The sequence below is a fragment of the Pseudoliparis swirei genome, chromosome 24, assembly GCF_029220125.1.
Source record: "Pseudoliparis swirei isolate HS2019 ecotype Mariana Trench chromosome 24, NWPU_hadal_v1, whole genome shotgun sequence".
NCBI lineage: Eukaryota > Metazoa > Chordata > Actinopteri > Perciformes > Liparidae > Pseudoliparis > Pseudoliparis swirei.
The window spans coordinates 2,633,658-2,658,980 of record NC_079411.1 but is presented as its reverse complement, the minus strand read 5'-3'; the positions used below and the strand labels follow the sequence as shown (position 1 = coordinate 2,658,980).

The following is a 25,323-nucleotide window of genomic DNA, read 5'->3' as shown; positions in this document are numbered from 1 at the left end:
AGATGTCTAAAAGAACTACTATATATATATTTATAAATTGTCTTGCATGCTTTTAGGTTTTTGTAATCTATATTTTGTGTGAAGGGAACAAAACAATGTTCAACGGTTCAATTGAAAGAGATAAATGTCCCTCAGAGCAACAGTTGAGCAAGAAAAGAAGAAATCACTCAGGAAGCTTCACATCGAAATGTGTGCAGATCTTAAATATCAACAGCTTCCTGTTTGGGGGTCAAGTTCACAATAATGCAGCCAATCAAAAGGCTTGAATTAACAGGCGCGTTAAACACTACTATAGAAATATAAGTTAGTTTTAAGTTGGCGTTACAGGAATGCAGAGGCCCAAAAAAAACTAACTCAATATTTAGAGCCGTTTAATACGATTGTGTTTCAATAATGATTGACGGTCACTTGCGCTTTTCACAAAGAAAACTAACTAAATGGAGGTTTTAATCATTTAATTCTTCTTTTAGATCCAAAACTATATTTTAAAAATGTAAATATAACATTTATACAGTTTTATCTCGATTTAAAGTAATTGAAGGAAAGAAGAAAACATTTATATTCGGTCTGGTTCCAAACTTTTTTATTTTAACTGTTGTGAATCTAAAAAAAAGAAGTTTTTTCAGCCAGTGAAGACGGTAACTTTCTCTCTGGTTGTTTCCGTCAGACGCCGTCATGGACATCCGACCAAACCACACCATTTACATCAACAATGTAAATGACAAAGTAAAGAAAGAAGGTACGTGTGTGCTTCTTCTTCTCTCTCTATGGCCTGACGAGTACGTTTTAAGATGAGCAAATCCTTTCCTCTCCCGTTGTGTTGAGATGAAGCTAGACGTCAAGCAGACTCTTGTTTCCAGGCGACGACATTCTGCTTCCCTGTGTTTTCCTCTCAGAGATGAAGCGCTCGCTGTACGCGCTCTTCTCTCAGTTCGGCCAGGTCGTCGACATCGTGGCCTCCAAGACGATGAAGATGAGGGGCCAGGCCTTCGTCGTCTTCAAGGAGCTCGCCGCGTCCACCAACGCCCTGCGGCAGCTCCAGGGCTTCCCCTTCTACAACAAGCCCATGGTAGGAATCTTCCGGACTGGCTGTGACGGGCGCTTCTTTTTTGGGGGGGCGGGGCTTCAACTGACCCGTGTTCTGTCGTTCCCCAGAGGATACAGTACGCTAAGACGGACTCCGAGGTCATCGCCAAGGTGAAGGGCACGTACAGCGACAAGGACAAGAAGAAGGACAAGAAGAAGAAGGCTCTGGAGCCGGTGGCGACCAGCCTGCTGAAGAAACCGCCGGCGGTGAGCGGCGAGTTGAGTTTTACACTTTAAATGATCACGACAGCTTTTTAACTCTTAATTACGGTCCTCGTCTACAAATCGACACTGTGGATAATTTATCAAAGCAAGATCTACGATTTTTATTCCATGAATTTCTTTTGATGCATCGCCTGGAGAAATATGATCATGTATTGGCCCGTTGGATAAGAATCTGTCTGCGGTTACACATCTGAGGACAGAATGTTTTAGGTCCTCTTTTTTTTGTTGCGTCATCTCCATCGCATTCTGTGGTTTGACCACCAGAGGGCGCCAACAACACGTTTATGAAACGGCTGGAAGAGATATTCCCAAAACCTTTTTCTTTCTAATGATTTTTCATCTTTATTGGCGCGTGATTGTAAATATGTCGGTAAGTAGAAGCAGGAAGGAGGAAGTAGCTCCGCGGAGCCGCCTGGTTAACACCAGAGAACCGTCAATCTGCCCTTCATCAGGGCACACACACACACACACACACACACACACACACACACTCACTCTGTGCCTCTAACAGGAAATGGTGTGGTGATGGAGCTGTGCACCGATGCTGCTTCATGATCATGTCTGATGAGAATAACTGAGGCTGTTTTAAAAATGACTTCTGTACTTTATTAGAATTTTTTTTTTTCTTCTCCTTCAGTGAATACTTTATTTAACTTTCATTTTTGAAACCCAGGATTTAATCTGTTTTTCTTCTAGTTTTATATTTTAAAACTATTTGAAAAATGTTTTACCGGCGTCATAAAAGTGTACAATTTTAAGAAACTTACAGGCACAAAAAAAGTGTGTTGTCCAACTCCCGACAGACGCGGTCGTTGTCACTGAATTTAATAATGAGATCAAATTGTTTCGTTAAAATGTTTTCAAAAAATAATTCCACCAATTAAAAAATAAAAGATAATCTTAGACATAAAATAGTGCACAAGATCAATTATACGGGTTAAAAATAACTTATCAAATAATACATCTTTGTGTTCAAAATTCAACATTAAACCATTATTCAAAGTATTCTGGGATGTGCTTTAACATTTTAGTTTATCAACATGTTTTTGGTCTTCGTGTTGTTAACTGTCGTTATTTGTGTTTCCTGTTTGCAGGGATCGGCAGAAGCACCTGTGAACTCAGGCGCAGTCCAGGTGAGATCGGAGGCGGGGCTTATTTCTGTACAGTTAAAGGGCCAGTAGCGTTGCAGTGATTACGGTTACTGTCGTCTCAGAAAAGGGTGAAGGGGCGTTCCGTCGGATGCAATCTGAAACCTCACCACTAGATGGCACCAAATCCGCCACACTGCCTTTTTAAATAAACAAATAGCTCAAGAAAGTTTTCTTCTCTGCTTTCTCCTCAGGTGCTGGACAACCCGCCAAACTACATCCTGTTCCTCAACAACCTTCCTGAAGAGACCAACGAGATGATGCTCTCCATGCTGTTCAACCAGTGAGTCCCGTCACGACTTCTTTTAATATTATTTTTTCATAAACACCTGATCGAGCTTCTTTTAAAATCCTCTTCAGGTTTCCTGGTTTCAAAGAGGTGCGGCTCGTCCCGGGGAAGCACGACATCTCCTTCGTGGAGTTTGAGGGCGAGACGCAGGCGGGCGTGGCTAAAGACGCGCTGCAGGGCTTCAGGATCACGGCCACCTGCGCCATGAAGATCACGTACGCCAAGAAGTAGTCCCTGAGCGGAGGGATCCCGTTCTGTCGTCGGATGCTTTTGATTTTTGTAAATGCTTTTTTTTCTGCTTTTCTTTTTTTCATGACGTCGAGGCGAGTAATCGCCAGCCCACATCTTGTTTTGTAAAATAAAAATCTTTTACATGATGGAGGCCGTAGATGTGAGTTTTTCTCCTGGATTTGAGGAACAAAACGGGATCAAATTTAGGCTTTATTGTCCGTTTTAATATCGAATGAAAATGTGTTTATATATTTAGATAGGTGTGTAATATATATAATATATATATAAAAACTATATATATATTAAAGTCGCCAGCCATATGTCTGTATATCAACAACTGACTGTCAAATAAAGAAAGCAATTGATATTGAATGTACTCAACCAGAGGAGTCGCCCCCTGGTGGTCAAGCTTCAGTCAGTCCCAGCAGTCAATCAGGTTTAAGGAAGCTTCAAGACCTTCCTCTTTGACATTGACAGAGTTTACTGAGTTATCAGGTTTGCCCCTGTTTGCCCCTTTGATATCTGCTATAGCTTATATGGCTGCTTATAGGTTATATATTGCACGGCCGTTATCTTTTACTTTTTCCTCTGCACTCCTCTTTTTTTCTCTCTCAATCACACTTTTTAACTCTCTTTTCTCCCCGAAACTCCTTTTTTTCTTCCTTCTCCTTCATGTTTTCGTGACTCTATGGCATGTAGAATCTATCTGCCTGATGATGGATCATCTGCCTGGATGGACGCTCATGACATTCCTGCTCATGCTGCGCCACTGTCCTATCCTCCCTCCCGCCCCACCTCCTCCCCACCGCCATCTGCCTGATCGTGGAATATACCTATTGAATGATATATACTACTATCACATTCATTGAATCATATTCATTGAAAATTGTTTAATCTTATCTCTGTCCTCTGTTACATCTCTGTATTCTGTCCATCCATCCTAGAGAGGGATCCTCTCTGTTCCTCCCTCCAGGTTTCTTTTTCTTCCCCCTGGAAGGGTTATTTGGGAGTTTTCTGGTTCGAGGTTGTTTTTTTGGGGGGGATGTCTCTGTACAGATTGTAAAGCACTCCGAGACAAATTTGTAATTTGTGAAATTGGGCTATACAAATAAACTGAATTGAATTGAATTGAATGCATGTTTCAAGTCACTCAGCAGAACTGAAGGTGGTCGACTCAAACAAACATGGCGGCTTCATCTGCTCACAGGCTATCAAACACGCGCACGCGCACAGCTGGTAGAATGCGTTGCTTTTCTTTATACTGGTGTCTGTTTCTGATCACTTAGTGTGTCAATACATTACAATATAAACATCTTTTTATTTAATGGTCTCAAAGCTCAATATTATTCATACATTACACTTATTAGGCAGCAATTAGGAAAACTACATTATTAACCCTATAAAGTAGTTAATGAATAATTAATAAACTAATAGGTCGTGTTTATTCATGATTCGTTTGCAAAGGAAAATATTTAAACTCCCATTAAATATTTTCATAATTAATTAAAGTGTGCGCGCGTTTTTCGCCGCGCGTCTCGCGTGCCGTGCGTGTTGGGTCCCCCGTGAACGCGCCTCGCGGTCCCGCCGTCATTCCGTGGATCGGAGCGCGCGCAGCAGCATCTTCAGGTCTGTAGACACGCGACTCTTTATTTAAAGACTGAAAACACGAGATTCACTTTCATTACTAAGGAATCCTGTTCAGTGTCAGCTGGAGAACGTTTAACGGACTGAAACCTGACCTTCATATATATATATATTTATATATATCTTTTTATATATATCTTTTTTCGCCTGTTAAACTTTCTGTTTGTTCTCGATGTTATTATTTTTTCCTCACAAATGTTTAATATAAAATATCCTTTAATTCTATACAGTTTAACACGTGGGTCCATCAGAAATATTTGGTTCACTCTGATGTGGTTCAAAGTGTGGTCCGGGGACTGGAAACGGGTCCCAGAGAAGTAACACGTTTTAAATGAGAGACAGGTGCTGTAGACTGTATACACCTTTAACAAGAGAATATCTGTTTTATTGTCTTTATATGAGGAGTCTCTCAAATTAGAAATGTAGTTCCAATTTCCAACGTATGAATGTGATTTAATAAACATCTCATATATAAACATATATCAATATATTAGCTGCTAACCAATCGATATTTTCATTATCTGTGAATCTGCCGGTTATTTTCTTCATCAGTGATGCATTTATTGAATTGTGTAAAAATAGGGGCAACAAAATTATGTCCGTCAGAATGTTTCTTGAGCGTCCAATAACGTCCTCAATGTTCTATAATTTGCCAGAAACTTTAAAATATCAAACGTGTGGCGATGTGTGACAAAGAGCAGCAACTCTTTAATTATGAAAAGCAGAAAATTTAACTTGAAAAATGACTGAAACAATAAATTAATGATCAAAAGAGTGTATATATATATATATATATATATATATATATTATGAACCATATAGCCAACAATATTCATTATTTAGTATATGCTGCAATACATATTGAATAAGGTTGAACATGCATGTGCCACATGGAATATAAATTGGAGGAATTAAACAAATAGTTCAAACAAAGATAAATTGTATTATAATATATCATAATAAAAAAATAGAAAAGCATCCTGATTGATGATTAAGTGAAGTCACAATGAGATATAATATACAATAAAAATAATGAAAATAATATTTAATTAATAGTTTAAAATGTAACAGTAAAATCCTGCGTTTACATAAATTAATGAGTAATAATAATACAATTATGTATAGGATATATAACAGTATAATAGTCATATTCTATACTTAAAAAAATATTTTCTACTTTTTCAAAGCAGAATTTTTACTTTTATATAGTGAGGTATTATTACTTTTCCTAAAGTAAGAAAAAAATACCTGCTGAGAACAAACTGTCTCCGATGCGGCCGACACAACCGAGTCCGATCAAAATAAAATAACATTTCAACGTCACATTCCTCGACCCGCGGACAAACATAACAGAGAGGCTTCATGAACTCTGTAACCTAGCAACGCCATCCGCAAAACCATGAAAATTATGCATCAAAAAACTCAGATTTAACATCTTTAAGTCACAAACGTGTGTCACCTGATATAATGACATCACCTGATTTAATGACATCATCTAATATAATGACATCACCTGATTTAATGACATCACCTGATATAATGACATCACCTGATTTAATGACCACCTGATTTCCTCCGACCGGAAAAGTATTTCTCTGACCAGCAGCTAATAAATGGACATTGTGGTTATTATTATTATATATATATTTAAAAACCTTCCTCGCAGACACTCCGCCCCCCCGATCATGACGACCCGATCCTAAAAATGGACGCCCCGCCCGACAACGTCAGCCGGCCCTCGACGGACTACTTCCTGGCCGGCGACGGCCTCCCGGACTACGGGGTCCCGTTGGACGAGATCCCGGACACCACTCGCGGCCGCGCCTTCTTCGCCGCCACCGTGGTCATCGCCGCCATCCTGGTGGCCATCGTGCTGGTGTGCGGCGTGGGCAACTGCCTGTTCATCGCCAGCCTCGCCCGCGACAAGCAGCTGCGCAACCTCACCAACCTGCTGGTGGCCAACCTGGCGGTGTCGGACGCGCTGGTGGCGGCCGTGTGCTGCCCCTTCCTGCTGGACTACTACGTGGTCAAGCAGCTGTCGTGGGACCACGGCCTGCTGCTGTGCGCCGCCACCAACTACCTGCGCACCGTCTCGCTCCACGTGTCCACCAACGCGCTGCTCGCCATCGCCGTGGACCGGTGAGTCCACCGGAGTGTGAACCACTTGAACGGGGTCACGTGACTTTGGATCAACACTCTGGTTCCTTCTTAAACTAGGAGTCACGTGACTTTGGATCAACACTCTGGTTCCTTCTTAAACTAGGAGTCACGTGACTTTGATTTACTCAACACTCTGGTTCCATCTTAAACTAGGAGTCACGTGACTTTGGTTTACTCAACACTCTGGTTCCATCTTAAACTAGGAGTCACGTGACATTGGTTTACTCAACACTCTGGTTCCATTTTAAACTAGGAGTCACGTGACTTTGGTTTACTCAACACTCTGGTTCCATCTTAAACTAGGAGTCACGTGACATTGGTTTACTCAACACTCTGGTTCCATCTTAAACTAGGAGTCACGTGACATTGGTTTACTCAACACTCTGGTTCCATCTCAAACTAGGAGTCACGTGACATTGGTTTACTCAACACTCTGATTCCATCTTAAACTAGGAGTCACGTGACATTGGTTTCCTCAACACTCTGGTTCTTTCTTAAACTAGGAGTCACGTGACATTGGTTTACTCAACACTCTGGTTCCATCTTAAACTAGGAGTCACGTGACATTGGTTTACTCAACACTCTGGTTCCATCTTAAACTAGGAGTCACGTGACTTTGGTTTACTCAACACTCTGGTTCCATCTTAAACTAGGAGTCACGTGACATTGGTTTACTCAACACTGGTTCCATCTTAAACTAGGAGTCACGTGACTTTGGATCAACACTCTGGTTCCATCTTAAACTAGGAGTCACGTGACTTTGGATCAACACTCTGGTTCCATCTTAAACTAGGAGTCACGTGACATTGGTTTACTCAACACTCTGGTTCCTTCTTAAACTAGGAGTCATGTGACTTTGGATCAACACTCTGGTTATAAATGTTTATTCTTTGAATCAAACTGCGTGAATGAACTTATGAATATAACACATTTCCATGACATTTCCAAAACTTTTGGAAATTATTTTTTTTCCAAGGACTTTTCCAGGCCATTTAAACCATTTTAACATTCCGTAACTTTCCAGGTTTTTCATGGCGGTACGGACGCCGTCAAAGCGGCGCCAGCTAACCCTCCTCCTCCTCCTCCCTGCAGGTACATGGCCATCCTCCACCCGCTGCGGCCGCGCATGAAGACCCAGACGGCGTACTGCGTCATCCTGACCGTCTGGATGGTGCCGGTCTTCGTCTCCGCCCCCTCCGCCTACATGGCGTCCGAGATGACGTACCCGCACGCCGCCGGGGGCCGCGCCCACAAGACCTTCTGCGCTCAGATCTGGCCCGTGGACCAGCGGGTGTTCTACCGGACCTACTTCCTGCTGGTCTTCGCCCTGGAGTTCGTGGGCCCCGTGAGCGTCATGGCCGCCTGCTACGCCCGGATCTCCCGGGAGCTGTGGTTCAAGGACCTGCCGGGCTTCAAGACGGACCAGATCCGGAAGAGGCTGCGGCGGCGGCGCCGGACGGTGGTGGTGCTGATTCTGGTGCTGGCGGCGTACGTCCTGTGCTGGGCGCCGTACTACGGCTTCGCCCTGCTGCGGGACTTCTACCCCACGCTCATATCCGGGGACAGGAACTCCCTGGTGGTCTTCTACGTCATCGAGTGCGTCGCCATGAGCAACGGGGTCATCAACACGCTGTGCTTCATGAGCGTGCGGCGCAACAACAACAATAAGCGCCCGAAGGAGGCGGGAAAGTTCCGGCTGAAGATGGCGACCTTCGCGGCCGCCAAGTCGCTGGAGGGAGGCGAGGCGAGGACCTGCTCGCTCCGGGTGACGGAGGACGCGGAGGGCGCTCGGCTGAAGTAGAGGATCGGATGTCTGAGCGCCCGAACACACGGGGGTCAAAGGGACAACAAGCGGTAACCCTGGTTACCCGACCAGAAAGGGGCGGAGCCTCCAACGGGAGTGCTGCAGGAATGAGTTACAAAAAAAAGTCATTCCTGCATCACACGTAGAAGAAGACTACAACAGGGCCATGTTTGTAGTTCTGTTTTCTGAGAGGCCTGGTGCATTTTGTGGGAATAATGGATTTTTCGGCAAAGACGTTCTCACGCTGGTCCGACAGTGATCATGAAAGTACCATGAAAACATAGCAAACAGATTAAAAAACAAATAAATATATATATTTGTAAAAATCCGTTTACCATCTTTTTTGATATATATATATATATATATTGATGAAGTCGTTGATATGATCGCATCCATCCAACACCTTCTCAGTTTGACTCCTACTGTATCTGGCGTCATGAATGGATCCTTCATATTTTCTTAAATGTGACACAACAGCGTCTCGAGATTAAAAAGAAAAATTCCATTTCTGCTTATTATCTTATTTAAGTAAATATATTATCAGTACATGTATGTATGTTGGATGTTTCTGTAACATTAATGTGTATTGTATTGCTACTTTAACTCTTTTATATCCTGTTGTCGTTTAATCTACATCAATGCATCATATTCTATAAGATCGTCATGTTTTCTAAAAAAAAACCTGTTTTCATCTTTGTGACGAAGTGTTTTCCAGCTGCTCCGAGAGGAGTTTATTTATCTGAAGAAGTGGGAGGAGCTTATCAAAACATGAAGGAAACACTTCCCCATGAGAGAGGGACCTGGTGACCAGGGGTCGCCTCAGTCTGTTCATCCCTGCCCATGGATGCAAAGCGTCAGCTGGAAGACGCCCGACGCACCAACGAGCTGCCGGGCGGCTGACCTCAGGTCAGCTCTGTGACCGAGCTGAAAGGAGCTGCAGGTCCAGTGTTGTACTTAAAGGATTTTCAGCTTTTAATGGTGCTTTTTGTGTTCAATTCAATTTGTTCAATGTTATTCTTTTGGAAATAAATGTACATATATATATATCTTGTTTTATTCAACAACAAATTTATTGAGAGAGAAAGGCAAAACTGAGTTCCCTTTAATATCCATTTATGTACATCCTTGCAGTGTTTGATATTATATATATATATAAATATAATAATGTATATACATATAAATATATATATATATAAAATTATATATATATATATAAATATAATAATGTATATACATATATATATGTTTTCTCATGTCTCACTACTAATAAGCAACCATGCTGACATGCTAAGATAAGACATGTTGATAATTTAAATTGAATGAAATGCAACAAATGTAGTATGTTCCACTAGAATGACGCATCAAGTGACATTCTTTTAGTTTTTCTTGTAAAATACAAAGTAAATTAGTCTGTTGTCAAAATATATGAATGGTGGGATTCTCTTTCATAACACCACAGAATAATAAAAAAACAACAGAAAAGCCGTTATTGTCTTCATCCAAATGTATTTAAACAAAGTAATAACAACAAAACATCAAAGGATCAATAAGAGACCTACACCTGAAACTCAATGTGACATATTTACAGGATCCGGAATTATCTGGAATAAAATCTACAAGCGGCAAAATACATCCGAGCATCTTTATTCCGTGAATAGTCACGGCCGAAGACGTCACGGCTTAATAGAAATCTGCGTCTGGACGGCGTGCTCCTCAAACAAACAACCTGTTTACATCCGAGGCGTCCCTGAACCTACTTCCTGTTGTTCACGAAGGCCTCCGCCTCCTCCCGCAGCCCCGTCACGTCCTCCGCCTCCTCCTCCTCCTCGCCGCTGCCGCCCGAGGCGGGAGGCGCGTAGTCAGAGTCGTCGCCCGCGTCCTCGCTGGCGTCGTCGATGAAGCTATCGTCGTACTCGTCTTCGTCGTCTTCGTCGGCGGGGGTCTTTTTGGGGGCGTTGCGCGTGGCGCGACCTGAGAGGACATCGGCAGAGTGAAGGAGTCACGGAGGAGAGTTTGGGTTTTAACGTCTTGGATGAGGAAGTTTGACATTTACCTCGGACAATAGAATCTGGTCTTTTTTTGATGCAGACGAAACATTTCAGATAGTTTGTTTATTAAAGAATAAACGAGGATTGTCCTTTATAGATATCTTAAACATATTAATATTAATTAATAATGAATCTCACACCTAAGAGCTTTTGGCCCCTAATTACATGAATTAAGACGTATATTGTGATGTTTACTCCATATTTATTCCTCTCCTTCGCTCTTCTCTATGAAGCGGATTCAGAGCCGTCAATAAAGGCGGGACATTAATCCTACGTCTTCCTTCCTGCCGGCGGCGGCGTCTTAAATCCGAGGACGACTACCGGGCGTCGAAAGTGAATGTCAACTGAGGCATAAAACTAAAGAATTGGATGGGAAATCACGTTTCTCATTAAAGGAAGCTGCGTGTGTGTGTGTGTGTGTGTGTGTGTGTGTGTGTGTGAATGTCATTTCCTCTGAAGCGGAGGGGGGGGGGTGGTTCTTGAAGGATCTCGAGAATACATTATAACCTGCTGAGAAAAAAAATCCATGGTTCCCCAGTGGGTTTATAGACCCCGAGGAGCTCTCTGTGTGTGTGTGCGCGTGTGTGTGTGTGTGTGTGTGTGTGTGTGTGAGAGAGATGGAAATGCTCCCTTGTATTTAGTGCCCACCACAACTCACACCACCGGCTGACAACCATTTCCCAGATGACAAACGTGGTGCTGTCATTTCATAAATGAACTTCCGACCACTTATTATATTGTAGATTAAAAAAAAGGATAAATGTATGTCTCTTTTTTTATACACATAATAACACAGAAAGTTAGAAAAAAGTAATTCATATTTTTTAGTCAATACTGAGCCATGTATAATAATGTTTAATGATACAAGTTGTAATAAGTTGTATAATGGAGTCAATGAGTAGCTCTTGCAGTTTTGATCAGATTACATAAAGAAATATTATTTTCTTTATTGATCTCAACATTAAACATCTCACCTGGTTTCTTCGTGTGTTTGTATTCTTTCCTGTGAAGAGGGTTCTTCCTGTCGGGGGAACAAGAAGTCGAGCTTTATTTATTATAAAATAAAAAGATTCATGTTGGTTCAGCTCAGTGTCTAAACAACATGAAGCTGAGGGAGGAGATGAGGAGACGAGGAGACGAGGAGACGAGAACGTGGATATTAAAATACAAAAGGGTTCACGCTCAATGTCTGACCTGTAGCAGTCGGTGCCGTAGGGACACTCGGGCCGATCTCCCTCCTCCTCCTCCTCCTCCTCCGGCTCCTCGTAGTCGCTGTCATCGGGGTGACTGCTCTCCTGGAAGTGGGCCGGGTTCTTCCTGGAGGAACAAACAAGAGGCGTTGGATGTCTGCCGGACGTGTTTACAAACATATCTAATGAAACAGGAACAAGCAGTGGAAGTCCGATTAAAGCCCAGAGACCCCCCCCCTCCCACAGTCAGGACCTCTGTGTTGCTGCTACCTGTAGCAGCTCCTCCCGTACGGACACGGCGCTCTCAGTTTAGCTCCGCCCCCTTTGGCCTCAGGTTGACTGGCTGAAGTCGGCCGTGCGTCGTTGTCTCTGTCGAGTGTGGACGACTTTCCTCGCTCCTCCTTCTCCTCCTCTTTGTCCTCCTCTTTGTCCTCCTCGTCCTCCTCCTCCTCCTCCTCCTCCTCCTTCTTCACGGTGAAGACATCCAGCTCGCCGCTCGCCTCCGGCCTCTCGGCTTGGCCGTGGAGCCGGGCCGGGCGCCGCTCTGCGGCGGCGTCCTGAGGGTCAAACAGACGGCCGTGAAGACGTTTCTCTCGTGGAGAGGACGGTCCGACTGACTGGGACTCAACTGTTTTAGACCGCGCCGATTCCTCTTCCTCATCCCTGGTTTTCCTTCTCCTCTTCCTCGGCATTTCCTCCTCGCAGAGCTCCGCCTCCTCAGGTGCGGGGGTGTTGGTGGTGGGCGGGGCCTGTTTGGCAGCTGCTTTGCGTCTCTTCCCAGCTGCCTGAACTGAAACAGAGTGTTATGCATTATTATGTCTGACATCATGAAATTAGAACTCTTAGATATCAATATTGGCCTCGAAATAATCTGTTATCAGTCGAGCTGAAGAAGAAATACAAGGCGTAGAGAGCGCTCGCATATTTTTACACAAGTGGAATCGAATGCCTCCTATAAAAAAAAGAAGCATACAAGACATTTTGAAAACTCCAGAAAATAAGAAGGGAAGTTTGCGGAGGATCCTCGAAGGAACCGACGGAGGAAGTCCGGCGATTAAACGTGACGGTACCTTTAGGGCTGCAGGAGGAAGAGGAGGAGGAGGAGGAGCCGTGTGGCGCCGCTACAGCCGCCATCATCCACGCAGGGAGAACCCTCGCGGGTCCAGACGGAGTGTCGTCCCTCTGGGCGACTTCTTCTGGACGAGCAGTCTCTCCCTTCATGGAACAACAACAACAAAGAGGGGAAGTTATTGACGTGAATCAACGTTTAACGGGACCGACTTGACTCCTGAAGCTCACGTGGAAACGCAACACTTTTCTTTCGCACGTCTGCTGATTCGGTTTAAACCTGCTTGTAAAATAACTAAATACTAATATCAAATAAATAGCTCCAACACGGCTATGTCCGCACTAACGTTATTCATATTATAATATTTGCACCGTTAGTTTCCAGTGGTGGCCGCGTGGGATCGTTTTCATCCTCTGTGCTTCAAACATTTACAACTTTCAAATTCAAGAAAAACAAAATATATTTTTTAAAGTGTGGTAATCCAGTGAGTAAAATACCTGAGAAGTCAAAGAACCTCATCCAAATACAACAAGAAACATTAAAAAGGGAAATAAGCAGCGATGCAATAAATCGGATCGTCTCCCGGTTTACGATGACGTCATAGGTGATGTCATAGGGACGTGATGTCATAGGGACGTGATGTCATAGGGACGTGATGTCATAGGGACGTGATGTCATAGGGACGTCATCCTAAACCAGGATGCAGATCTGGATGCCGGGTCCAAAACAGACCTTGTTGGAGGCCCCGTTGACGGCGTCCCCGTGGTACGACGGAGCCGCCGGTGGAGGGTGAGGCTCCACATCGGGACGCTTTTCTTCTTCTTCTTCTTCCAACGTCTGAGTGTTTCTATGGCAGAATTAGAAATATATATATTTGTTTTATTCAGCCTGAGGTTGAAGTCCACCTTTAAAAGTCCTCCTAAACAACAGCGTACTGTCTCCACCGCCCCGCGGGCCTCGCCCCGCCTCCCTTTCCCATCTATTTGATGTCAGCTTCAAACAGACGGCGGCCGTCGGGCCTCGGAGATGAATCAGCACCGCAGCCCGAAGACCACTTCAGTCGACCGCCTCCCGATCCCGGCTTTTAATTCAGTCCACAGAAAACACTTGAACCCCACGCAGTCCGCCCCCGCACGGATAAAAGGGCGCTCAGACTTTAATTAAACAGAGGCGAGCCGCCTCTCCGCTCTCCGATTAATTGCTCGCGAAGACGTCCGGGTGGCGGGCGGCGAGACTCGCCTCTCGATCGTGACTCGCGTGGGCGTTCACGGGGTCAACGTACCTGGGAGTGAGGCTTCCTCCTGCTGCTGCTGCTGCTGCCGCGCCCGCCACCCGGAAGACGAACTGGCCCGGCAGCAGGGAGAACTGCGCCCCGTGGTGGAGCCGGTGCCAGGCGTTCCTCTGCAGGGGTCGGGGGTCGTCGGCCGGGGACGACTGGACGAAGCACGGGTTCAGGTGGGTCTGGAGGTCAAAGAAACGGAGCGGAGGAACGTGACCATGGGCCGATGGGGAACGGCGTCGCCGGTAGCGATGGACCGACAGGTTAAGATAGGTTGATTGGTTAATTGCTTGGTTAATTGATTGGTTAATTGATTGGTTAATTGATTGGTTAAAAAGCCACAGTACACAACCTCATTATAGACTAGCTGGAGGACGCCGTGGAGCGTTTAGCGTGGTTGACGGATAAAGGGACGGCTGGTGGAATCAAAATGTCCTTAAAATCATTTAAAAAAACTAACGGTGAGCTTCGAAGACAAAAAACAACAACGGGTAAAACCACCGGTGCGGCGTGAGGACGGACCGGTTTGAGACGCAGCTGTCCGTCCAGGTTCTCCAGCAGCCCGTGAAGGCGGGACACTCTCTTGTCGCTGACCTGAGACAAACGTGAGGACCAAGAAAAAAAGAGATTCAGTGCAATGTCAAAAAAAAACAATCCAGTCCACCAACAACTTGTTCCATCACAGGATGAAGCATTTAAAAAACCTGATGACTCTGTTCTTGGTCTTCATGATCCCACAGTGGACGAATCAAATCATTTGGTGAGGAATTAAGAGATATTAAAAAAAAGCTTTTAAAAAAATGTTTAGTTTATATATAAAAATATATAAATGGTCCAAATCAGCAATCCTGCTGTAAATTGTGTATTTATAACCAGATTTTTACCTGGATTTTTCATTTAAATGTAATTATTTTATTAGATTGTTTCATTTTTTAAATACTATTTAACAACACTTGCATCAGGAAGAGGTTTTAGAGGCAGAGATGCTCCAGAGACTCTGATAACATCAGAAGTGACGCGCCCTGTTGCACGTTACCAGTAAACAGCGCCCCCCAGTGGTTCAGTGGAAGACCTGCAGTCATTTGTAATGGAAATAGAATACAATTTATACCTAAATCTAATACATTAAATAATTTATGAATGTGACAATTTCCAAAATGTGACTGGATAAAAATGCCAAGATTATTATATTACTAGATTTTTTCTACATTTTCAGCAGTTTGTGGAGAATGCTAGTGCTGAGTGCAAAAGGCTCAGAGCAGCAGGTCAAAGCATTTTAATTTTGTCTGATACAACACGACAAAAAATGAATCGTTGTATATTTGATTTTCCACCACTGTTAGACTAGATGTGATTTAAGTCTTCAGATCCTTTACTTTAGTAAAAGCACTAATACCACATTGTAACGATTCTCTATTGCAAGTAAAAGTCCTTCATTGGTATAAGTATTGAGTATGCAAGTATAATCAGGAAAATGTACTTAAAAGTATTACAAAGTGTACTATGACTGTTATTATATATCATTAGTTTATTATCACTTACGTATTAATGTAACAGCAGGATAAATATGTTTACATTATTAAAAGGAAAAGCAACAAATCTTCCCATTTGTGAAGCTGGAATCAAGACATTGTTAGAATGACTGAAACCATCAGAATAAACTAATCTTCTGTAAATTCACAAACTAATTAATCAACTAATCTTTTCAGCTGTTGACTATAAACAGTTAGCTAGTTTAATATATAACAACACTTATTTTTTGGGGTCAGCAAAACTATAATATTTAAGTCTGAATACCTCAAATTGTCCTAATGAAGGAAAACAGTTAGATTACATCCCACTAATGCATTTGCAGCAATGTTTATTAAAGTGCGTGTGTTTAGAGTATTGCTAGTATCCAATAAAATAAAATGAAGCCATAAGGGGGACTCACTCCCAGGAAGGGCCCCCGGCCCAGCACCGTCTCCCCCGGCGGCAGGTGGATCGGACCCCCGCCGCCGTCACCGTCCACCTGGACGAGGTCGAAGCCGGACATGTGCTCTGCTCGCGGGACAGGAGAGGCAGCTTCACCCCGGGTTCCCCGGAGCTACCGGGAGTAAAACACAACACATTACAACGTGTTCGCCATGAAGTTCAATGGAGTCTGAAAGCTGTGAGGAGAGTTAAATGAGGATTTAAAGAGCGTCTCTTATATAACTGTTGTTTCATTACCGTGGCTGCGTCTGAGCAAACGTAGTGAGCTTGTGGTAATATTTATAAAGATATATTTAGAACATATATGTACTTTCTCCTACCTGCAGTGGAGGTACACTTGATATTGTTTGCCTCTCGGGGTTGAAAAACAAACCGTTCACAACTTTTAGCTACAGCCGATTCAAAACTTCCGGGATACTGGGGAGCATGCGCAGTAGACTTCCGGCGCTTCTTTTTTCTTCTTCTTTTTTTTTGTTGCTTTCTCGACACCAGATTCCATCCAGAATTCTTTCGATTCGATTAAAAATGTTCTTGTACTTTTGCCAATAACGTAAACGTATTAAATTAATCTCAAGACGGTTTGTGAACGAATATATATCACTCTTAAATTCGGCATACATATAAGGTATGTTTTACGTTTTGACTTGTCTTGACTTGTCTTGTTTCGATATTTTTGGATCGATATTACGTTAGAATGTAAAACAGACATTTAAAACGAATGAATAAGTGCTGCAAAATATTCAAGTCATGTATCTCATACCAAAATGAGTGAAATTGTTTCCAAACTTAAGTCACGAGATTACATTTATGCCGAATGAAAGAATAAATGTTTACCTATTCATAACCATCAATACATTTATTTTACAACCATTAATAGTTCGCCAATAAACAAAAACATTTTAAATCGTAACATTTCCACACGGAGTTTGGCCACAAACTGTGCGATTTCACACGCATGCGCACATTGTCAGAAACGGCCCGATGACGTAAGGTCCGTCTGCCTGTAAACAACCGTCGAGACCTTTAAACGGGTCCGCTGTCAGAGAGACGCGGAGCGACCGTGTCCGCCGCCGGTAAGAACCGCTCATTAAACAAACAACCTCATCGTTTCCGTGAATCAATATGACGGCAGACACTTCGCATTCGCGTTGTACTGGAAAAAAACAAGATATTTAGCCCGAAAACCGGATGTTTTTCAGTCGCTTTTAGCTTGTAGCCGGTGTTACGGTTTAACATGCCACCGTGTTAACTGGTGACTCGCGAATAGCTGTACTCGTGAATGCCAGTTTAGTTTTGTAATGAAAGTCAAACCCTGTCATATATATATATATATATATATATATAATAATATATTCTATACAAATTAAACAATGCGGCATTAACGAGGGCAGCTACTTGTTCTCTTCCTATGTTCAACAGCTGTTTGTAACTACGACAACAACGGACGCGTTGGTTCAAAGTCGCCAGTTAACACGGTCGCTTCTTAAACCGTAACACAGAGGCGGAGACGAGCTGCAGGAGGAGCTCCTGATGAGATCCACACTTTGATGCAGGAAGCCGGAGCTTTGGTTAACAAATAATGTTAATTTGTTAATTTAGACCGACTGGGCTGTTGTTTTGGACTGGACGTGTTTAAACTAGAGTTGTTTTTCTATTGGCAACGATTTGTGTGTGTGTGTGTGTGTGTGTGTGTGTGTGTGTGTGTGTGTGTGTGTGTGTGTGTGTGTGTGTGTGTGTGTGTGTGTGTGTGTGTGTGTGTGTGTGTGTGTGTGTGTGTGTGTGTGTGTGTGTGTGTGTGTGTGTTTGCACACATGTTTGGGATATAAAGAATCTGCATACATAATAACCTGTTTATTTGTATTACCTTTTTCATGCACACACACAAACACACACACGTGTCTCTGTTTTTATTCTTATTTGAAATAATATTTTCGCCTTACATTTTAATTTATTGTGTCATACTGTGTGGAAGGAGGACCGAGCGTTTCATTACGGAGTAACTGTTCCCATGACAATAAAATATCTGGAATCTATTTTTATGGCTTCCTCTAAATCAAAGGACACTAAAGCACTTAATAAATCAGGGCTGAGACATTTAGGGTTTTAATCAAAATGGCGCACATATCAAATAAATTATTTCTCATTTTATTGTATCTTGCGTCATTCATATTTTCTATTCATATAAGTAATGTTGATAGGGTGTCAAGTCATTAAATATTGTTTTGCAGTGGGTGATGAATAACTGCCTCATGCGCAGAGGGTCAATGCCTGTGTATTATTAACTAATAGGATATATTTAGAAGAAAATATAACAATCTAATTAAATATATATATTCATGACCATGTGAGCTGCTCAACAAAATCCAACATTTTATTCAATGTTCTCCAAAACAAATCGCCTCCTTATTCGCACCTTCAAAGAGACGACGCCTGCAGCGTCAGGATGTAACCGGTGAATCTCTCCGTTTCCGCAGGCCGTCTCCGACTGTCCGCCTCCCGAGCTCCATCATGCAGCGCGGCCCCACGCCGAGGACTTCGCCCGTGTTCGTCGTCTCCAAGAGAAGAGCCTCCCTGATGACCGACGGCCCCGCCCCCGAAAACTTCGCCGAGACGCTGCCGCCGGAAATGAGCGCGAGGATCTTCGGCGAGCTGGACGCCGGGAGTCTGTGCAGCGCCTCGCGCACCTGCAGGCTGTGGCGCCGCATCATCGAGGAGAGCGACCAGGTGTGGAGGAGGCCGTGTCTGCGGGTCGCGGCCACCTGTCGGAGGGAAGTGGACGGCGACAGGAGAGACGGCCTGTCCTGGAAGGTGGGGCTCGACCTTTAGGAATACACACACACACACACGCAAACCCATGCACTCGCACAGAGCAATTTGGGGTTTATCGTCCTCTTCAGTATTTTATTAAATTGACTTTAAGGTCAAAAGGGCACATGGAACACATCTGACAAGGCCGGAGGCTTAGATGGATTAAACTCCTGTTATCTATGAAAGAAATCTGAATCCAGGGTCCCCCCCCCCCCCCCCTGTTCTAATGCCTTGGACTGGCCCGTCTCCTCTCTGCAGGTCACGCTGGTGAAGAACTACAGCCGCAGCCGTCTGAAGAGGGACTGGCTGAGAGGCCGCTACAGTCACGTGACATCAGCGGGGGAGCTGATTGGCTGGAAGATGGTGCCGCTGGACGCCGAGACCTGGGGGGAGATCCTGCAGGCCGAGCTGGACCGATGACGTCACACTTAGGGTTTTATTCGAAGCACCTCTGGCACTTTTGAGTGCCTTATTAAAGCAACACTATGTAACTTTTGGCACCTTAAAATAACAGCTTGAAAAAAATGGTGCCGCTACAATGACTTTTAATATGACGATTTGCGTCTCCGCTATTGCCATCGGGGGTCTGTGGGGAAATAACTCCGCTATGTAAGATTCTGGAGCCGCCCGGTCCATCCGGCGGATGTACTCGACCTGCTTTCTGGCAGTGATTACGCAATGTCATATAGTGCCACTCCACGCTCGCAGCTCCAGTATAAGGGGAGCTTTTTTATGTAGCTTTTTGGTGTTGTCAACAATCTTGTATTCGATCACACGTACTCCACATTTGCAGTCCCCCAAAACAAAAGTAAATGACTGCACGCGCACATCCCCCCCCCCCAAAAAAAGCCGGCAAACAGCTGACCGACCAGGTGGAAACATGGCGAGGCGCCGCGTTCAATCCCTGCGCTACTTCACCCTAGTCCGGTAGGTGCTGGGCCAGTTCAGTGTTCCTGCGCAGTCTTCTATTAGTGATCCCGCCCGTTGGTATGAATCCAAAATAGAAACAGTCGCCGGATTGCTGCCGTTCTGAGTCCGCCGCCTGTCAGCGCGCTCCAAACAAAAACACCCTCACGTCACCTCCCCCTCGTCACCTTTTATAACACGTGACACGTACAAATAATAACAATAATAATATTATAATACAGGACAACACATGATCCCAACTCGATACAAGTGTATGCGAGGCTGCATCTATCGTAACTGGGTATTTACGACACTGAAGTAAACGTTAAATACCTAAAAACCTGAAGGGGGCGCTAAAAGGGAAAAACTACTACTACTACTACTACTTTAAAGGGTACAACAACGTACATCCGGGATAGATCAATCTATATCAGGAAAATTGGCCCGCCCATCAATGGATGAGGTCTAATGACACTATATCAGGGAGACTATTGTTGAGTAGAAATAGTCAGCACCCCCGTTGACAACTTGAGAGCCCTGCTATATCATCGGACATATGAAGCATCTGCATAAACTTCATCAGAATCTGTCACAATTCACTAAATGGGATAGTCTGCTTTTAAGGTTCAAACAAGTATCCAGTTGCTGAATCAGACAATCTTTCATCGTCCATATTATCAATCTCTCAGCATTTGTTTGACATTGGTATCTGAACACATCCGCTGTGGCTGGCTGTCGATCTCAACGATCTGACGTCACACCACCGCGACATATTCAAGCTCCAGAGGACTTTGAACAGCCTAAACTACGTATTGTTATTGAATGCATGAATAACCTTTAGAAACACATTATCTTTTGATCTGGCTACATATTGTTTTGCACTACAGGTACCCTTTAATTTAAAAAAGTCCTCTAATATATTTGAGGTTTGCAAATACAAACAATTGTACATATATTTTTTTCAAGAAAAAAAGAAAAGGATAATGGAGAAACAAAAGATTTATATTTTGGGTGAAATCATTTTGTTACAATTTTTTTTACAATTAAGCAGTTTCATTTTTAAAATGTACAAATGGCTGAGATGCAATAAAACTCATCTTTGTGAAGCGTGTGATGCAGTTTTTGTTAATTCAACTCATATCTCATCTAATGCGGATGTTTGTCTTTACATCAAGTTTCAGAAGAAGAAGAGTTACGTTCTGTTGTCAGGGGGAAATGTCATTTTTATAGCAATATTTATATAAAAATAATAATTCAAATTGATAAAGAAACAATTGATAGGAGGAAGGAATGAAACTATGAGAAAAAGAGATGAGGAGAAAGGAGAAAGGAGGAAAATAGATGAAAATGAAAACATTTTTTTAGCATGATTTGAAAATAACGTTTTGCAGAAGTAAATATGGGGAGTCATCAGTGCCACCGCATTTACCCGTGACACATTAAAAACTGGAACAAGACTAATCAAGATGTTTAGTGACAGAACTCTGACATGTTTTTTCTTTATTTTTTAAAGCAATGCCAAACAATCTGAGTTATTATTATGTTGATATTTTTCTCAAATTAACTGGTGTAATTAATGTATGTAATAATCGAATTAAAACACACACACACACACACACACACTACTCTGATATGACTTTACCCCCCCCCCCGCCCCCCCATACCTTTATTTTGAAAGACGGAACCGGAAGCCCCGCACTGCGGAGATGGACTGTGGTCCCTCCCTCAGCATCCCGCATCATCCGCTCGCCTTGCTCAGCTCAAATTGACCCCGCAGAACACACACAGCCGCCCCGGGATCATGGACGACGTCCCTCCGATCGTCAACATCTCCATCTCGCTGCGGATCCAGCCCAACGAGGGGCCCGTGTTCTTCAAGGTGGACGGGACCCGGTTCGGCCAGACCAGGACCATCAAGCTGCTCACGGGCTCCAAGTACAAGATCGAGGTGGTGTTGAAGCCTGGAAACATCGAGGCCATGTAAGAGGAAATACAAGTTAAACCCAATATTATTATTATTATTCCGTTCGTCACAGGGTCTCTGCAGCAGGAGGCCACACGGGGCAGTCTCTTATTTAATTAAAATAATATTTAATTCAAGTCACACGTCCTGGGGATAAGAAGCATTTCCGTAAATACAATTGATACAGATTATTAATACAACATAACGTCGCGTGCATATGTCTCCGTTGGCCTTCCTCCCCGCAGGCCCGCATGCATCTGATATCCGCCTGAATAAATCATCATGCGGATCGTATGTGTGACGTTTTTTTTGGGGGGGTGGGGGGCATCGCTCCTGGCGACCGGAAGTGTTGTACAAAACAGACGCAAACAGCTCGTGCAGTTGCGCACGCGATCACACGCAGAGAGGAACGGCGTGATCGTTAATACAACAACACAAGATGCACATGAGGGCAGCACAGAGACAGATTGATGTGTAGGCTACATTATTTAGGTCGAATTGAGATATTGTCATTTTTCAAAACAGCCAAGTAAATTATGCCAGCCTGTAAACGTTCGTATTTTTCTTACAGTATCAAAAGAGATAATTATTTTAGTTAGTTTTATTGTTGCAGATTTTAAAATGACACCAAATGCGTTCCAATAAAGTGTGTTTGAGAGTGGTGGTCCCGATAACGTCTAAATCATCTAAATGCATCATGGGGTTTGGTCCATGAGGCTCGGGGACAGGAAGTGCCGATAGACCCGGTCCTGAGGCCTGGAGGACAAAGATGTGTCCCCTTACTGAAGAAATATATACGTATCATATGAGCGTAACATTTCCTAAAATAATTGTGGATAACTCTGGTTGTATCTATGCTTCATGTGTTAAAGCTGCATTCTCTCTCCTGACCACCAGGGGGCTCCTCTGGTTGTATAGAAGTCTATATAGTGACTCTACTTCTCTTCATGTGTTCCCTCAGTAAACATTGTAAACATGAGTTTATGTCTCAGTCTCTAGTTTCAAATCTTCTTCTACACAGCATGATGTCATCATTTAGTAATTTATGGTAATTTAGAGTCAAACAGACCATAAAGCAGGGGACGCTTTAGGGGCGGAGCTTACTGTGATTGACAGGTCTCTGCCAGAGACGTATATGATGTCACTCCGTCATTCCTCCGCATTCCAAATATGATAACTTCTGATGGTGGCGTCGGAAGAAAACTCCAAAACTCAAGGCTTCCAACCAACGGGGTGACGTCTGTAATCTGCAACCTCGCCTCACGCACACACACACACACACGCACACACACCGCGCCTCCAAACGCCCTCAAAGCGGCATCGATCTCCTCACGCCGTTCTTTCCCTCGCAGCAACATGAACATCGGAGGCATCGTCTTCCCGCTGGAGCAGCAGTCCAGGGACGAGGAGTCGGTGGTGTACCACGCGCTGTACGACACCGAGGGCGTCCCGCACACCAAGAGCGGGGACCGGCAGCCCGTCCAGGTCACCATGGAGGTAAGGCGAGCGAGTCGCACGTCAGGTGGACGGTTTGCTTTTATTTCTTCTTCTTTGATTCATCAAATTAAATTAAAAGAGCAGAACTGAAAACAGAAACTGAATAAAAGGTTCTTTCTGTGTCCCAGTTTATCAAAGCGGGGACGTTTGAGACGGTCTGGCAGGCCAAATACTACAACTACTACAAGCGGGAGCACTGCCAGCTCGGCAACAAGTTCAGCAGCATCGAGTACGAGTGCAAGCCCAACGAGACGCGGACCCTCATGTGGATCAACAAGGAGGCCTTCAACTGAGCCCCCCCCACGCGAAGCAGAGGACATCAGTTGCACCAGGACTTTGAAACATCAGCATCCCCCCCCCACACACAAAAAAATTACACAATTTAAAAAAAGGACGGCCTTATCTTAAAGGCATCAAGTAGGAAAAGGGTCAGGTGAGAGCCGGACTAGCTGTTTGCTCTGCTCGTCTTTTAAGGTTTTTATTTATGTATTTATTTGATTGCTGCTTTCAGCAGTCGGTGCTTCACACGCCAGCGAGCGCGAATAGCTTCGAGTAATATTCAGAAATCCTCAACGACGCGCGCTCGCTCATGTTTGCCAGCAGGGCCAAAAATTCAAGATGTTTTAATATTTTAAAAAAAAAGGGGAAATGAAGGTTCGGAACATGGGTAAAGATCATTTTATTTTCTTTAAAAAAAAAAAAAAGAAGCTCTTGTGAATCCATTTAAAAAATAATGAGATGGTAAATTTAAACTCCCGGTCTTCACCGCGTGGGTTGGACTTCCCTTCAGGAAGGTTGCGTTGCGTTGCTAGCAGTGCCTCGTGCTAAGCTAGGCTAAACACGGGGCGGATCTTTACGGACGCGCACCGAAAAATGTCATCGATCTTCTGATCTTACTCTGGGAGGAGAGAATAAACGAGTGTTTTGCCCCAAACATGTTACCCCTGGGTATATAGGGTTTAAAAGTACCGCAGCACAAGTTGTGAGGAGCGCAGCAGCTAGCAGGGCGCCGGCTGAAGGCCAGGGTGGAGGACGCCTCTGGGTGGAGGGAGAAGTTCATCTTATTTATAAAGCTGTGTGGATGAGAGAGGAGAGACGGCGTGTGAGAGTGTGGATGTCGTGATAGGTTTGTGTATTGTGTACAAGAGTTGGCAAGCGTTCTGATTCTGATATCAATCCACCAGAAATCAAAGTTCGAGAGCTGCAAAAAAAATGTAAATAAAACATTTCTGGGATCAACCAAAACCTCCATGAGAGAATATGAGATCTGTGAGATCTAACAACAGATTCAACACATCCTACGAAAATACCCAAACCAACAGGGTCAGTGTCTTTCTGACTTCCTGTCTGTGGCTCTCAGCTGCGAGCCCATTGGTTCCCATGAAGTTGGAAATCTTTAAGTATATATAGTTGTGTGTGACCATAGAAAAAGCCCCAAAACAGCCACCGTACTGTATTTTTTAATCACACAAATAGGAGGAAATAGTGCATTTGTTGGGGACTATTTTAAGCGGCGGATTAATCCACAGTGTGTGTTTGTGATTGGGTTCAAATAGAGTGTGTGTACTTGTGAGCCATACATCCATGGTTGGTTTTGGCCTTTCTTTCTTTTTTAACATAATTTGTTGTTGTCCTTCTGAAACGGGTCTTTTATTTGGAGGCGCGGTGCAAGCGCTTCACTTTGTGTTTTAATTTGTGCCACAACTATTTATTTAAATTATTTATTTTCTCTGTTTTCTCCTGAAGTGCACGGCTGTATTTATTTTGCCAAATATGATCCGTTTGTTTGTTTGTTTTTCCTCAATGCATAAAGCTCGCTGTTTTTGTTATGTGTAGAACTATAGTGCAAAGTGTATTTGTCAATAAAACAATATACTGAACCAATATTATTGTGTAGTAAGAGTTGCCGTTATTATAGGTGGTGGATGGAGTATTCAGATCCTGAAGTACAGGTCCTAATACTATGTTACACGTAAAAAGCCCAGCGTTGAAATGTTTCTTC

General features: G+C 43.7%; 5 protein-coding genes across 7 annotated transcripts; 4 read left to right on the top strand and 1 right to left on the bottom strand.

Moving 5' to 3' along the window:
• Window positions 1-667: 667 nt before the first annotated feature.
• snrpb2 (small nuclear ribonucleoprotein polypeptide B2) lies at window positions 668-3,125 on the top strand. Of its 2 annotated transcripts, none has more exons than XM_056409277.1 (6): window positions 668-739; window positions 897-1,069; window positions 1,156-1,293; window positions 2,406-2,444; window positions 2,654-2,742; window positions 2,820-3,125. In XM_056409277.1, the coding sequence occupies exons 1-6, from the start codon at window positions 676-678 to the stop codon at window positions 2,977-2,979; spliced, it is 663 nt and encodes a 220-aa protein (XP_056265252.1). In that variant the 5' UTR covers window positions 668-675; the 3' UTR covers window positions 2,980-3,125. The 2 variants fall into 2 exon arrangements, with proteins under 2 accessions (XP_056265252.1, XP_056265251.1); XM_056409276.1 differs by having other exon boundaries at window positions 1,156-1,305.
• Window positions 3,126-6,328: 3,203 nt separating this feature from the next.
• prokr1a (prokineticin receptor 1a) lies at window positions 6,329-9,629 on the top strand. The gene is made up of 2 exons (XM_056408688.1): window positions 6,329-6,762; window positions 7,876-9,629. Exons 1-2 carry the CDS (start codon window positions 6,329-6,331, stop codon window positions 8,582-8,584), a joined length of 1,143 nt encoding a protein of 380 aa, XP_056264663.1. The 3' UTR covers window positions 8,585-9,629.
• Window positions 9,630-10,073: 444 nt separating this feature from the next.
• Window positions 10,074-16,558, bottom strand: aplf (aprataxin and PNKP like factor). Its single transcript, XM_056410235.1, has 11 exons — window positions 16,468-16,558; window positions 16,107-16,259; window positions 14,696-14,767; window positions 14,177-14,355; window positions 13,627-13,741; window positions 12,896-13,040; window positions 12,455-12,615; window positions 12,096-12,382; window positions 11,830-11,952; window positions 11,610-11,656; window positions 10,074-10,558 (listed from the first exon to the last, which is right to left on the bottom strand). Exons 2-11 carry the CDS (start codon window positions 16,206-16,208, stop codon window positions 10,341-10,343), a joined length of 1,449 nt encoding a protein of 482 aa, XP_056266210.1. The 5' UTR covers window positions 16,209-16,259; window positions 16,468-16,558; the 3' UTR covers window positions 10,074-10,340.
• Window positions 16,559-17,166: 608 nt separating this feature from the next.
• LOC130190233 (F-box only protein 48) lies at window positions 17,167-19,790 on the top strand. Its single transcript, XM_056409542.1, has 3 exons — window positions 17,167-17,220; window positions 18,622-18,955; window positions 19,214-19,790. The coding sequence occupies exons 2-3, from the start codon at window positions 18,656-18,658 to the stop codon at window positions 19,373-19,375; spliced, it is 462 nt and encodes a 153-aa protein (XP_056265517.1). The 5' UTR covers window positions 17,167-17,220; window positions 18,622-18,655; the 3' UTR covers window positions 19,376-19,790.
• Window positions 19,791-21,565: 1,775 nt separating this feature from the next.
• On the top strand, window positions 21,566-25,207 carry cnrip1a (cannabinoid receptor interacting protein 1a). 2 transcript variants are annotated; one of them, XM_056409257.1, is made up of 3 exons: window positions 21,566-21,841; window positions 23,177-23,321; window positions 23,450-25,207. In XM_056409257.1, exons 1-3 carry the CDS (start codon window positions 21,663-21,665, stop codon window positions 23,612-23,614), a joined length of 489 nt encoding a protein of 162 aa, XP_056265232.1. In that variant the 5' UTR covers window positions 21,566-21,662; the 3' UTR covers window positions 23,615-25,207. The 2 variants fall into 2 exon arrangements, with proteins under 2 accessions (XP_056265232.1, XP_056265231.1); XM_056409256.1 differs by lacking the exon at window positions 21,566-21,841 and having other exon boundaries at window positions 21,854-23,321.
• The last annotated feature ends 116 nt before the right edge of the window (window positions 25,208-25,323 follow it).